The sequence below is a fragment of the Plectropomus leopardus genome, chromosome 2 (genome assembly GCF_026936395.1).
Source record: "Plectropomus leopardus strain MGB_pleo_1.0 chromosome 2, ASM2693639v1, whole genome shotgun sequence".
NCBI lineage: Eukaryota > Metazoa > Chordata > Actinopteri > Perciformes > Serranidae > Plectropomus > Plectropomus leopardus.
The window spans coordinates 38,928,194-38,943,618 of record NC_142177.1 but is presented as its reverse complement, the minus strand read 5'-3'; the positions used below and the strand labels follow the sequence as shown (position 1 = coordinate 38,943,618).

The following is a 15,425-nucleotide window of genomic DNA, read 5'->3' as shown; positions in this document are numbered from 1 at the left end:
GCAATAAAAGATGTGAGAGTTTGTGAAGGATTATACAGTTACAGAGTCAGACTTGCACATTATAGCACAAAGGGTACATTAGCAGGTCACATGGGGATGACAACTGAGAGGATGAGAGAGGGTGCGGCTTCAGAATTTAATTGTGATGAATGATTGAACTGTCCAAACAATTTCCTGAGAAGAGAGACGGACGCATCTCATTCGTGTATAGAGGATAGGAAGGTGCTGTTCTTCAGGGCATCACTGTGTCAGATGTCCTTTTGTTTTTTTGTTTTTATCTTTTAGTCCTTTATCACAGGACCTGGTCAGAGTGTGCTGCAGCTATAGACGAACACTACCATGACGGCCAGAGCTTGTATGAGGAAGGAGTTCGGTGCCATTTTCCTTTTTATGGCTGTTGCTGTCTTCATCCTTGTGCTTCATAACATGGATGTCTTGGAGGTGAGTGCTTGGTTTCAGTGGGATGGTTTAAAAGGATGGACCCTGTTTGAAGTGTTAAATGTTATTAGATCTTGAGATGTGGTTTTGAAATGTCACTGTGGTCAAGCAACATTTTAGTGTAGTCTACATATATCAATGCGTGTCTATGGAATTAGTTGTATTAGCAGTACTATTATTATTTCCATGTATTTATTCTGGATATTTAACATTACAGTACTTTGAAAACACCACAGAAATAGTGAAAAAATCAGACTGACATACTTCCTTTCACCAAATATATAATGAGCTAACACTGAATACATGGTATTAACAGCAGTAAATATTCATCTGTGTTTTATTTATTGCTTTAATGTAAATTTATTAGCTGAGCTTCACTCTCTTTAGAAGGACCAACCATTTGGCAGAGCATGCTTTTAAAAATTATTTAACAATTATTAGACTTTTATTTTTTGTGTAAAGCGACATAAATGTGCTCAGTCAGACCTCTGACATTATAATATGTCTTTGGAAACCCACACACAGGATGCTCATGTCTGTAGTCTAATTTCTGTTAAAGCAGATTGTTTAAAGACACAGCTACATCTTTTCTTTTATCATAACAAACCACACCTAAACCTAAATCATGCAAGCAATATGCCCTCATGAGGCGACACAGGTGGTATTCCTGGGCCTTAGAGCAGGCATGTCAAACTGGTCCACAGGGGGGCCGGTGTGGCTGCAGGTTTTTGTGCCAACCAACCAAGAGCACACAGTTTGACCAATCAACTGTCTGAAGATGGAGATCAGTTGATTAAATGAGTCAAGTCTGGTGTGCTGCTACTTGGTTGGAAACAAAACCTGCAGCCACACCGGCCCCCCTGTGGACCGGTTTGACATGCCTGCCTTAGAGGATAGATCACCCAATTAAAATTAAATCATCATCTACTCACCTTCTTGCTGAAAGAAATTCAGGTGAAGTTTTATTGTCCACAAAACAGAGTTTCACAGGGAAAATGCAATGCACTCACCTCCAAAACAATTGAAGCAAATGGGGAATAATTATCAAACATTAAAAAAATACAGAATAAAACCACAAAATGTCTCCATACTGCTTGTCTGAAGTAATCCAAGTGTCCTGAAGCCCCTACGTGCCTACGTGCCCTAAGTTGTTTTGAAAATCCTCACTGGCGTCATGTTTTTAGCCTTGTTGGAGCCTGTAGCTCCAAGTGCCGGAGCTCCTTTCACGTATAAACACACTCGCAAGACCAAGCACAGCTTGCACTATCTGCACACAAGGGTTTACATGCTACCTGGAGGCCTCCCACACAGACACGGAGACTTGCGGAGTTAGCAACAAACAACAAGTCTCTTTGTTGGATTTAAAACAACTGTGCAAAGCATGGCACCAGCGATGTTTTTCATAACAACTTGGCAAGTTTAGGCTTCAGGACAAAGTTGATCAGTAGAGAACAGCCGGAGTAATTTGTCATTTTGATTCTTTTTCCTACCGGTGGTGGACTTGTTGGACCATGCAAACACAGCCTTCCTCTTCCATTGAAGTGCACATACGTGAGCGCAGCTCCCACACCAGGGGCTACAGCCTCCAAAAGGGCTAAAAACATGACACTAGTGAGATTTTTACAAAAAAAACTTGGCACGTAGGGGCTTCAGGACACTTGGATTACTTCAGACAAGCAGTAGGGAGATATTTTGTGGTTTTATTATGTATTTTTTTTACATTTGAATCCTTGTCACCTTTTGCTTCAATTGCTTGGGAGATGAGTGCAAAGCCTTTTTCCTGTGAAAGTCCAGCTGTGTTTTGAGGACTATGAAACTTCACCTGCTTTCTATCAGCATGAGGGTGAGTAGATAATGACTGAATTTTCATTTTAAGGTGAATTATCCCTTAAACGTTGAGCAGTTTGAGCTTTATGGCTGGAAAATCTTCCCTCTTGGCCCTTTTGGTTTATTTATTTTGCTTTCAGAGTATTTGTTTAATGCATCACTGTCACCATCTTTCTCTCTTCCTTCTGTTAGTTTAATCCTAAAATGAACTTCACCATCATCTACCCGAGAGTTTCCACTGCCCCTCACATGCAGCACAACTTCTGCACCTTCCAGCCGCTGTTCCCTGAAGATGCTTTGGAGGAACGCCTCCTACTGGACTCCATTGCTTGGCCTGACACTCCATTTTTGCAGGCCTCTTTTTCTGTGGAGGAGACCAGCGATCCAGCTCACAGCAACTTCACCATTCTCCCAGGGAGCGGAGGACGACAGTGGCACGTAGGGGATCAGCTGGAGGTTATGATCAAAATGTCTGACTTCCAGGGCCATCCCAGGAAGTCTGGTGGGGACTTCTTACTCACCCGGCTGCACAACCCGAAGCTTGGTGCAGGTGTGGTCGGACAGGTGGTGGATCATCTTAACGGTAGCTACTCTGCTGTCTTCTCTTTGCTCTGGGAAGGAGACGCACAGGTTGAGGTGATGCCACAAACTAAAATGTTAAACGTGGTTGTACTGTAGGTGTTTAATCAGCCTGTTCACATTCTGAAGTATTTTGCCACGAAATCAGTGTTTCAGCACATCGACGCCAAAAGCCACCTTTCGTGGCATTAGATACGCTGATGGACAGCGGTAGTTTATAGCGCAGCTTGCTTGGCAGCACTGAGCACACGGCTGTAAAGGAAAGCAGCGCGCTGGATTTTTTTAACACAACACAAAAGGAGAGTCTTTACAAAACAGAATACAGCACAATCGCTCCATCTCGATAATCTTTCTTACATAATCGTTGGAAGCCAAAATCAAAATTGAAAATATAATTCAATTAATCACTCAGTCCTAGCTGATTATCTGTCAAAATGTGCAGAAAATAACCGTTGTTGTCCCCTGGACAGAGGAGCAAAGCAACCAGTGTCCTAAAATCCTAGAAATGTCCTAAAATCCCAAAGACGTCCCAAAATCCTTGAAATATTCTAAAATTCTGTCCAAAACTCTTGGAAACGTCCCATTATCCGAGCACATCATGAAATCCTGGAAACGTCCTAGAATTCAAGAAATGTCCGAAAATCCCAGAAATGTCCCAATATCCTAAAAACGTCCTATAACACTAGAAATGCCCTAAAATCCTTTAAATGTCCTAAACTCCTAGAAATGTTCTGCAATCCTGGAAACATCCAAAAATCCTAGAAATGTCCAAAAATTCTAGAAATATCCTTAAATCCTGGAAATATCCCAAACTCAGATGAACCTTCTAATATCTGAGGAATGTCCCCAAAATCCAGGAAATGTCCAAAAACCCAAAAAACATTCAAAATTACGAAACGACCTCAAACATGAGAAATGTCGTAGAATCCGAGAAACATGCATGACGCTGCTGCAACTGGCCCTTGTCATTTTACAAAAGTGGCCCCAAGCAAAGCAAGTTGAGTCCGACTTGACATGACTTGATTTAAATTAAAATCTTCAAGGTCGTTACAAGCATCTATTTAATTTGTCTTTGTTGACATGACTGAACGAATTTGAACTTGATTGGACTTGACTGAAAACTCTGGTTCTCTATCTGATCAGGTGACGCTGGTTCACCCCAGAGAAGCTATTCCGGTGCTGAACAGGCTGAACACTGAACAACCTGACAGACTTTACTTCCACAGCGTCTTCCGCTCAGGCTCAGTCTCTCAAACCACCATCTGTAACGTCTGTCTTCGTCCAACTCAGCCGCTGTGCAACTTCACCGACATCCACACAGGCGAGCCGTGGTTCTGCTACAAGCCAAAGAGCCTGAGCTGTGACGCCAGGGTTAACCACGCCATGGGAGTCAACAAACAAAGCTTCAAGACCAACGAGGACAAGCTCTTTCGAAAGTGAGGGGGCAGAGAGACGGGACGTTTCATGTGACTTCTGATATAAGTCCAGTGAGACCTGATGTATCACCTTGATTAAGTGTTTCAGCAGTTTAAGACTGAATCTAGAGATGTTTAAAGTCTAATAAAGATTAAAAAAATTAAACTTAGCAGTCTAGATTATAATTTAGAACATTGCAATTTCATGTTATTTTGTGGTCTTTTAAATCCATTTTTAGGAGATACGTTTTCTGTAATGTTTAACTTACAATTGTTCCCCATCTAAGTTCTAGATTTTTCTAGTTTTAAGCCTTTGAAACCTGGGCAAATTTTCCTGATTTCTTTCAAAAACATAGAACAAAACGCAATCAGCAACTCAAAGGGAAATGACCCAGAAATTACCTGAAAGAGAGTAAAATCTACGATAAATTTACCTGAAAATTCAAAAAAAGCAACCCAAAAACTAACCAAAAAAAAAAAAAAACAAGCAACTGAACAAGTAAAAAAACCAAACAAACGTGGAAACGACCTGCGAAATGGCTTAAAATATATAAGTATAGATCATTTCGAATACAGTTATCTGGAGAAAAAAAAATCCCAGCTTTAAAAAAAACATCAAAATCTACTCATTTCTAACAACTTGTGGCACATTTCTTACCAAGTTGCTCAGTGCCTTTTCCCCATTCTGCCCAGGGGTTCAAAGAGTTAAATATTTGTGAAAGGGATCTTAATGTAGCACACGTTCATTCAAGTTCAGTCAATCTACAGGTTTCAAGGGTTTCAAATGGTTGTCTGCTTTTCGTCTTCCTTTCTTGTGTTTGTTGTTCATTTTGAAGTATGTGCAAGAATAATTTAATTTGGTGTGTTTTTCTGCAGAGGCATCAACCTGAAAGTCTTCATTCCAGCTTCAGGACCTGCAAGTATCACCGTGATGCCAAGAAAAGAAGGTAAAGCACGATTTTTACAACTGCCAACACTGCCTGTAATGAAATTGATAATTCTAATAATTTAAAAGTTGATGTAAACATAAAAATAGATGGGAAAAAAAAACATTTCATCCATTTCTGGTTTGACTTCTTTCAAAAACATGCTGAGTAACTCAGAAAGAAATGTCCCCCAAACTGCAAAAAATTAGGAATATGTGACAAGTAAATATTCTGAAAATTAGTTGGGTGGAATTATTAGCTATTATTAAAAAGAAAAAACTAGGAAAAAATGTTTGGGGTCAATCAATATTGTTTTTTCGGGGCTGATACCCTCGAGTCCATATACGAGCTGTCTGTTCTCAAGCAGGTCCAGAGGACAGTGGCTGACCCGTCTCATGTCCTCTGCTCAGAGTACGAGCTCTTGCCGATGGAGAGTCCCCCACTGCAAACTCCGTCATTTTAAAAACTCTTTTGCTCCTTCCTATGTTAAACCTTTAAACAAAGCTGCCGGAGAAAGGTTGTGTTATATACTCTCAGGGTGTTTTATTACTGGACATGTGCAATACGTGTTGTTATCACAGGGCGTGTGCAGTACGTGTCACGTACAATGTGTGCACAATTTGTGTTAAGTGCATGTGACTATGTGCAGTTTGACATCTGGTGTTGTTTTTGTTCAGGCTGTTGTGTTTTTAATGTCATGGTGTGACTACTGACTTGTTGTAAGTGCGGAGGCATAGAGTGGTGAAGTAATGAGTCCTAAAACACGGAAGTTCGTTAGCCTTTTAGCACGTTCCCTCGTCTTAAAGTCGATGGGTTTTTTGAATGGTTTTAAAATGTTTTTGGGTAAAATGCCTTAAGTAAGGTCTGTGGTTAACACAGGCTAAAGATACTGAGATATTTTGTTCTGCAACATACAATACAAAACCCGAACTTTTAAGGTTTTACTCGTCTTAAAAATGCGGTTGTTAACAAGTAGCTAAATGAGACTACAGTGGTTGTTGGGGACGTCAGACGTCCTCACAGTGGACACAGAAACTCATTAAATCCATTTTTTCGCCTTTATGGTTTTACAGAGTCGCACCTGAAGTTGTAGGTTTATCTGTTTATAATATTTTTCGATTAGGGTTTAAAGTGTTCTTACAGTGTTTGTACTTGTGACGTTTAATACGTGCGACCGCTATGTTCGTGTATAACCTAACAGTAGCTTTTGCTTCTGCCGATTTCATTTACGCTTCAAAACACTCAAAAGTGGTGTACATCTGCGAATATTATCACGCTAAACAAAACCTGTAAGTCTCATAAACTTGTGTTCATCACAGAGCACATTTCTGCCGATCGAAAATTCCATTAAAAATCCCATAAGTTTTTTGACGAGGGAACCACAGTGCGATGCTAACTTCCCGTCATCCCTCCCCCACTCTATTATCTGTGCAGCGCTGAGTCCAAGACAAATTTCCCCTTCAGGGACAATAAAGTATGGCATTGTATCATATATGTATTAAAAATTATCTTCCAAAAAACCAAAAATGATCTATATTTTTTTGTCATTTGTTAACGTTATTTTCTTGTTTTCTTGCTTATTTTTAAGTAATTTTTCTTTAACTTTTTACTAATTTCTTGCTACGTTTTGGGCCATTTGTTGTTAAGTTGCTTGTTGCCTCTTACAATGTTTTTGAAGGAAATCAAGAGATTTTTTTAAGGTTTCAAAGGATTAAAGCAGATTTATAGTTGTGTGCAGGCTCTATGTAGCCAACAGTGTTGTGAGTATTCATACTCACCTGCCCTGTAAGTAAAGTAGCATTTTAACTTACTCCTCTTTGTCCCCTGTGGACCATAAGGCTTCAACACGCCCTGTCCATTGCATTCAGTCCTCGGCAGCATGTTGCTCCTCGACCCATAACAGGCTCATGTTTTCCAGCTCCTGTGTCACAGTTCTGCAGAGGTTGTTTTGGGGCCTCCCAGGTTTCCTGTTGTGTCCTTCTTCAGTCGACTCTCGTGATCCGGTCCTGTTCCATTCTCAGCACGACCTAACCATAGACGTATTTATCTTAAACATGAGAAACAAACAGAAAAAGATTTTGTTTTTTAAATCAACAAAATGACAATAACAAAAATGGATAACCTTTCGAAAAAACTCGAAGAGGATTTAAATAAGCAACAAGATATTGCATCTTACATGTTCGAAAGGGAGTAGGAGGAAGTACTAACTTAATATTTCCTACCCCTTCTCTGTCAGTCAGTAAATAAATGTGTGAGCTTCATCTCTAACATATACACTTAGATATTCACACACAGACGTGCATACACACAAACATAAACACACATATCCATATACATACACATACATGCGTACATGCACATTTACTGTATGTCCCACTGAATTTCCACATTCACACAAACACCCATACTCATATATATTAAACATAGTCTGCATACATACATACATGCATGCACCTGCATACCTGTATGCTTTGTTTGTCTGTGGGTGGTGTCCTTGGTCATGCTGCAGTTACCCGTTTTCTTGAACAGTTGATGGTTGAGATTTTGTTTGTTTCATTCTTGTATATTGCAGTGTCATATAGATAATTGGTTGTTCTCCACTAATATATGAAGACGTGCAAGCTCCTGCATCATCAACACGGTTCTGCAAATATTTCACAATAAAATGCCTTCTGTCAACAGAAATGTTGTCAGAGGACTTTTATTTTGAAACAAACAGGAACAGTAAGAAAGATATTCGCAGTTCCTCATGTCTGTGAAAAAAAGACACTGAAACTTTAGTAAAAAGGTGGCATAAAGTCAAGACAATTATGAAAAAACCACTGTCTATTTTTGCTGAAAACTGCACGGAAAAAAATGCGAGATTCTAGATATCCGGCAGCTGAGCGGCAGCTGCTCACTCTGACAGTGTGGCTGCTCTTAGCTGTGAACATGGCGCCAAAATAAAAAACAACAGTTTCCGCACGCACATGGCACTGCTCACGCGTAAATCCCCTGGTTTAGCAGTGTATCTAGAGTCTGTGAGGAGTAAAATCAGAAATGACTTTACACTTTGGTTTTGTTTGTTTTTTTCCTGGAATTTGATGGCAGTTAAAAAAAAATAAAATAAAATAAACCCACCTTCTTCTTTAATGTCCTCTCAGGTCAACCAGAGGTGAAGAGCAGCAGTGTGACATCCAGACCCTCTGGATATTACTACCAAGGTGTGTGGCGAGCACTGGATGGCACCACAGTTCGCCAATTCAATACCTCGACCATCACTCAGTGTCTGAAAAGCAAGGCGGTCCACATGTACGGAGACTCCACTGTCAGGCAGTTTTATGAATACCTCAAGGAAGCACTACCAGGTATCTGACAACAGTTTGATTTCGTTCAGGCTGCAGCTTAACCCTTTGAAACCTGGGCAAACTGGCTTGATTCCTTTCAAAAACATGGTAAGAAGGCAATGAGCAACTTACAAAGAAATGACCCACAAATTAGCAATCAATTAGTAAAAAGTACAAGAAAATGACTTGAAATTAGCAAAAAAGGGATGAAATGTAACAGAACAAAACAGAAAATAACCCGGAAAAAATGATGAAATTAAATTAATATAATTATAATTATTTATAATTAATTATAAATGTTTTGCATAATTAAAATGTTAAATACATAATTATATTAATCACAATAAACAATTAATATCCAAATCCATTCCATTAATTATCCATATTCATTAATCTTAATGATATAACATTGTTTTCCCTAGTTATTTGTAAATTTTTACCTCACTTTTTCTCTCACTCTCCCTCTAAAAAATATATATATGTACATACACACACATTTGCATATACAAACCAAATAACAAACAACAAAATTTGAAAATTAAAAAAGGGAATCAAAAAAAAATCATAATAATGATGTAAAATAATTTAAAATGTATAATTATGATAATCATAAATATATAGCTTTCTGGAATTTTTTTCCTAGCTTAAAAAAAAAAAATCAGTCTACTCATTTATTGCCATGTTGTTGTTGGCCATTTTTCCCCATATTTTTTTTTAAAGAAATCAAAACAATTTGCTCAGTGCTCAAAGATTTTTAAAAAATTATAAAGACATCTGAAAGTAGCACAAGAACAGTGATGTTGATGCAGGTTTCAAAGGGTTAATCTGTGACCTCTGTAACGCTTTTAGGTCTTAAGGAGTTTGACCTGCACAGCCCGAAGAAAGCTGGACCTTACATGTCCCTGGACTACGCTAACCAAATCTTGGTGGTGTACCGCTTCCACGGCCCTCCTATCCGCATTGTCCCCGTCTCAACCAGCGAGCTCCGATACATCGCCAACGAACTAGATGGCATAAAGGGAGGCAGCAACACTGTGGTGCTCTTTGGCATCTGGGCTCACTTCGGCACTTTCCCCATGGAGATCTACATCCGGAGGCTGCAGAACATCCGCAGGGCGGTGGTGCGGCTGCTGGACAGGGCTCCAGGCACGCTGGTCATCATACGGACAGGAAACCCCAAAATTTTGACACTTTCTGTGTCGCTAACCAACAGCGACTGGCACTCGCTGCAGTGTAACAAGGTGCTGAGAGCCGTGTTCAAAGGCGTCAATGTGAAACTGATCGACGCCTGGGAGATGGTCCTGGCCCACCAACTGCCGCACAACCTCCACCCTCCGCCCCCCATTATCAAGAACATGGTTAATGTTATACTGTCCTACATATGTCCTCGCAAGGACAGATAAACGTGTGTTTAAGTCAATACCTTTCCGACTGAGCGAATTCCAACTCTTCTTATTTTCTCTTAAAATCGACAGACTGGTGACAATCACATCTTTGTGTTTATGGGTGCGTAAACAGAAGACTGGGGTTTCTGGGGAGTATTCCATCAACGTCGCTACGCAAATCTAACTCAATTCAAAAAGCCATGTTTGACTCAACATCAACTTCCACGTAACGCTCAAACCGTCCCACTAACGCACTTCAGCCTCGTCCAATCAGCGTTAACTCGAGCCAGGCTGGAAAGAGCTTCAACTCAGTGTGTGCACGGAGAAAAAAACAGCAGTCAATATTCGAAAAGAGGACATTATGTTGCAAAAGTAAGGTTGAACAAGAGCAGGAAAAGCAGGAAAAAGTATTTGACGATAAGTAAACAGTCAGAAAGGCTACAGTAAGACTGCGGCCGTACCATCAGTAGGCTTGATCATTTCAAAATTATTCCGTTGTCTTACTAAGAACTGACATACATACAATGCATTTGCTGTAATTATCCTAAAATGCTGAACAGTGTGAACTCTGACCTAAACCATTAATTCTTTTGTCACATGTCAACAGAAAACATCACAATAAGCACAAAAGGAAGTAGCTGCAAATGAAAATTTAGTGCAAAGACATTGTCCAGAGTGGTGGGAGCCGATAATGTAGAAGGGGATTCAAGAGTCAAAATGTTGACTTAAACATCAAAGTTTCAAGAATAAAGCTGAAATACACTGTCGAGAAAAAAGTCGAAATGTTTAGGGAAAAAAAGTCGAAATTTCGAGGATAAAGTCAACCTTTTGAGACAAAGATGGCAATAACCAGCGTAAGCCTCCATGTTCTGAACAGACAAATTATGAACACAAACAAGAGGTGGCATTTGCTTTTTTCGAACATAGATCATCAAACTCGAACGCAAACCACAATCTATCACTAGGCATGATGGGAAATGGGGCGTCGCCACAACATACACCTAAAATCAAACTCTTTACTCTTCACATTTATGTTCCGTCTCACTGTGAGAAAAACGTCTAAAACACGGTGCACACGTGAAGGTATGCTGCTTTACCGAGCCGACTTTCGGGATTTTTTGACACGCAGCTAAACCAAGCTCGACACTTATCCTGCCATGGAGCAGACTGGTTCAGCAGAACAAGTTACCATGGTTACTGAGCTGGGTTACTATGGTTACTGAGCTGGGACTCACATAAACCCCCCTCACTTAAATAAGCGAGATTTATCAAAATAAACCGGGCGTTTCCTTTATCCACCTTGGTGGAATACTCCTCTGGTGTTTCTATAGTTTCCTGCTTTTCTCTGAATTGTTTGCCTATTTCGGGGTTTGTGTGAAAAGGAATATGTCTCGCATCCTGTTTACACTTTTTATCACAGTATTACCTGGTAATGCTGCCATATTTAATTATTGTTTCTCTGGCACAAGACATAAATCCTCACCAACTACAACAAAACAATATAACAGCAAACATACAATTACATGAATAGTCACAAATCAGCGTTAAATTAAACAAAATATCATTTGCCGACCGGAATTTTCCAATGTGTTTTAAAAAAGGTGGTTGCTTACAAGCGGCTCAATGAGACTACAGAGCTTCATCACGCCAAACGCAGCTTTACAACCTCAATGTCATGGCGATGTTGAGTCATGCAGCCATAATGTAGTTTGTTTTTAGCCTGACTTTAGCTTTTAGATTCTGGCGATTGAATTTATGCTTCAAATATCAGAAACGTGGTGTTGATTTGTGAAGGTTATCTGACTGAACAAAGCGTATAAATCTAAACGTTTGTTTATCACAAAGCTCAATTACCAAAACGATCCAAATCCAATGGAAAAATCCAATCTCACCTCTGCGTAGGCCCACAAAGAGCTGTCATTCCTGCACAGGGCTCCTCCCACTTAAAGCGAGAGGAATTTAAAGACTCTTTTAATACCACTTGAATTGAAATTTAGGACCAATTTCTAATTAGCCAATTTTGAAGGAATAAAAACATGTATCAACATTAAGTACCTAAGGTTACAGGGATTTTTATCTTATTTTTATTATTATTTTTATTTATTGTTAGAAAAACTTGACTCTTCAGGGACGTCTATGCAAGAGACATTCTGTAGCTTTTAAGTTACCCGTCATTTTCAACCTTTGCAATGCAGGGTCAGAAAAATGTCATATGAATCCTACCTCCAATGTCTGAGCATTTTTAAGACTTGAAAGATTGATTTAAGACATATTAATGCCAATTAAGGTCTTATTTTTAGATTAACGAACACGATGCCTTTTAAGACCTTTTTAAGGATCTGTGGGAATCTTTCCTGCAGCACTTTATTCCTCTTTTACAAAGAACGACGTGGAGAAATAACTGCGAGAAATTCCTGCCTTCAACAGGCTGTGTAAAAGGGGCTCCTGGCACTTTTCTATGCACTACCGTTGCAAATTGTAAGCACTTTCCGTAATCAATTAAATGGTCAAATTAACGATTGGTTAATCGATTACATAAACATAAAAACTCTGCTTATTTCAAGCGATACCAAATTAGTTTTTTCCTTAAACCAAAGCTCCCAGCAACATACTGCGTATATTTTGACAGCAATTCACAGCTTATAGTTTAATCAATTACATTTTACATGTTCGATAAAAATTCCTAACGGCTGCTTAATCGATCATCGATCAATTGTTATCATCCCTACAATGCAAAAAACTAAACCTCTGGCCAAAATCTTTTTTTTAAAAAAAACACATCAATGTACAAGAAAAATATCTAACTCTTACGCCTTAATGAAACGTACTGAATGTAAACATAACTACCTTATACCAAATGCAATTTACTCACACGTAAATCAAGTCCAGTGTGACTGTTTCACGGTAGATAGAAGGTGTTGGTCCCAAAATATTGTTTATTGTCTCTATTCATGGTGATTTCGACCTGTTGTACATGAAGCTAGGTGACAACCTAGTGACGAAAAAGCATTGTACCAAAGATAATTATTGATTAAATGCAGTTAAAACAGTTCAGTCAGGATTTGAAAAGATTACTTGATTACTTGACTCTTGACTGCACTTCTATTTTAATGGTGATTTTTTATTTATTTTTAATCATTTAGTAATTGATTTTACATTTTATATTTTATCTCCTTTGTTGTAAATCTGAATCTTTTTATATTCTATTGCTCTGTAAAGCACTTTGAATTGCACTGTTGTATGAAATGTGCTACAAAAATAAAGCCGCCTTGCCTTACTTCTGTTGCTTTTAACACTTCGATGGTTGATTTTTTGACGAATTCCTTTACAAATATTCAAGAATAAAAATGAGAAGCAGTTATTACAAAAACTTTATTAGTATCTCCCTCTTTACAATACAACAAAAATCAGAAGAAAAAAAAGAGATGGGGGTCATTTGTGTTTGACATGGACAGAGAACAAAATATGATAGGGATCAGATTTTGTTTTTCATTTCTAAAGCTGCAGACTTTCATTTCTAAACTGGATTTGAAGATTTTGGTCAGTGTGTGTGACTGTCTTCAACAACAAATATCACAGTGTGAAACCTCGAATTACATGCCATTGGGGAGTTGTGATGCGTGTCCCGAGCCTGACCCTCAACAACACATTCCTGGTCCTTGAAATTCTCAAAAATTATTCATTTTCTGTACATTTTCACTGGTGTAGGCAGTTGACACCAGGGTAGGTTTTTACGTTTTTTTGGGGGGTTCATGTGTACCAGAGCAAAACAAACTGGAGTCTTCTCAGCGAGCAAACGTACACCTCAGACACAGGAAGCGAGGCCGGGGGAGCAGACGAACATTGTCGTCAGATTCAGATTTTACTTCTTGCCCGATTTCTTGATGCCACTGCTGCCTAGAGCGAAAAAATAAAATAAAACAAAATAAAAAACATAAAAAAAAACAATGTGTGCATAAAAAAAAAACTCCAAAACAACCAAAATTGTTGCTTTGCTTCTTATTTTTTCAAAAAGTGTTTTTTTCAAAGAGTGTGTTTGTAACTGAAAGGCAAACTATTAACAAAAATAGTTTGTTCTAATTTTATATGAGCTATTACATGTGAGAAGTTTAACTGGTCACACGACCGATCATTATCACAGTCAAGTGTTGTCAAAAACATCAGTTTTTAGTTACGTATCGATTCTGAATAGTTCAAACGGGAACAATACTCATTTTCTGCAGTAGAGATATACGGTACTCCCCTTCCCTTTCTTGCTCTCCGCTGTTCTCTGATACTAAACTGAAATAAAAACTTCACTGTACTGTTATAGCAGGGCTCAATTTAAGGCTTGCCCGACTGTCTGGAGTAAGTAACATCATGTTTCCCACACGCTGTCATAGACAAAATTTTCAAACTTTTCCATGACTTTTCAAAGACCCCTTTTTTTTCTTGGCCCACAAGCCCAGTGTTTTTTCAAACACATAAGATTCAAACTTTGGTCAGACATAATTTTAGTATCTCGCATGATGTGTTCGAAGATTGTTGGAAGTTTTATATAAAATTCGCTATAAAACTTTTTTTTTTTAAAATGACAAAAATTTTAAAAACAAAGAAAATATGCCTTCAGAACCTGGGGGCATGTTGTAAATATTAATATTATAATAAAAAATACAACCATTTAAATTCAAACTTCTACACATATTAAAGCTACATTACATCGTCAGCAACAGAAAATACATGTCGTTATCTTACATTAATGTTATTTAATTTATTACACACAACACATTCCCAAGATTTTTCCAAAACTGTAAATTATATTTACTGGTTTCATGATAGACCTGGAAAATGTGAAAATTCCATAACTACTCCAGGTTTTCAATGACTGTGGGAACCCTGTGGAGCCCTGCAGATAACACACACACCTCAACTGCTATCACACTGTCGCTCAGGGGGAAGCGATCTAGAGGAACGAAGGAGTGTGTGTGACGCATCATGATTGTGAGTCTTTCTTCGTGTGTGTGTGTGTGTGTGTGTGTGTGTGTGTGCGTGTGTGTGTGTGAGTGACAGAGAGAGAGAGAGAGAGAGAGAGAGAGAGAGAGAGACAGCGCCACGGGAGAGAGCGAGGGAATCGAAATTCGGATGCGAGTGCATGTGGCTTAAAAAACAAATGCTTGTCCAACATGCTTTAGTGCCTGTGAATTGTATTTTGTGTCCTTTTGTGTCTCTGTCTGCAATTTTGTGTTTTTTCACTGCTGACTGTCTTAGCCAGGTCTCCTTTGAAAAAGAGATTCTTGATCTCAACTGCACCAAAATGGTTAAATCAAAAAACTGTGACCTTTAATGTCCGATGTTAGCGATACAGTCATTGTGTATGTTATATATTTGGAACAAGCCGTGATACATCAGCGATATGTGATGTATCCTCCACCCGACATGTGAGCACTGTATTAAATTGGAAAGGGTGACATACACACCGTGGCCGCTTTTCTGCTCTTACCTAGAGGTCCTTTTCCTGAAGCTTTGGCCTTCAGCGCCTCCATGGCCTTC

The 15,425-nt window shown here is 38.9% G+C and overlaps 1 protein-coding gene across 1 annotated transcript; it reads left to right on the top strand.

Annotated features, from left to right (window-relative positions):
• Positions 1 to 339: 339 nt before the first annotated feature.
• Positions 340 to 13,220, top strand: LOC121948791 (NXPE family member 3-like). The gene is made up of 6 exons (XM_042494260.2): positions 340 to 441; positions 2,458 to 2,901; positions 3,988 to 4,280; positions 5,136 to 5,206; positions 8,329 to 8,532; positions 9,361 to 13,220. The coding sequence occupies exons 1-6, from the start codon at positions 340 to 342 to the stop codon at positions 9,912 to 9,914; spliced, it is 1,668 nt and encodes a 555-aa protein (XP_042350194.1). The 3' UTR covers positions 9,915 to 13,220.
• The last annotated feature ends 2,205 nt before the right edge of the window (positions 13,221 to 15,425 follow it).

What these genes read in the sequence shown, in the direction of transcription:
- LOC121948791 (XM_042494260.2), top strand. Translation starts at nt 340, where the DNA reads ATGACGGCCAGAGCTTGTATGAGGAAGGAGTTCGGTGCCATTTTCCTT. An exon ending in GAGGACAAGCTCTTTCGAAA is followed by an intron (nt 4,281 to 5,135) that starts GTGAGGGGGCAG and finishes GTTTTTCTGCAG; the next exon opens with AGGCATCAACCTGAAAGTCT. An exon ending in CGTGATGCCAAGAAAAGAAG is followed by an intron (nt 5,207 to 8,328) that starts GTAAAGCACGAT and finishes ATGTCCTCTCAG; the next exon opens with GTCAACCAGAGGTGAAGAGC.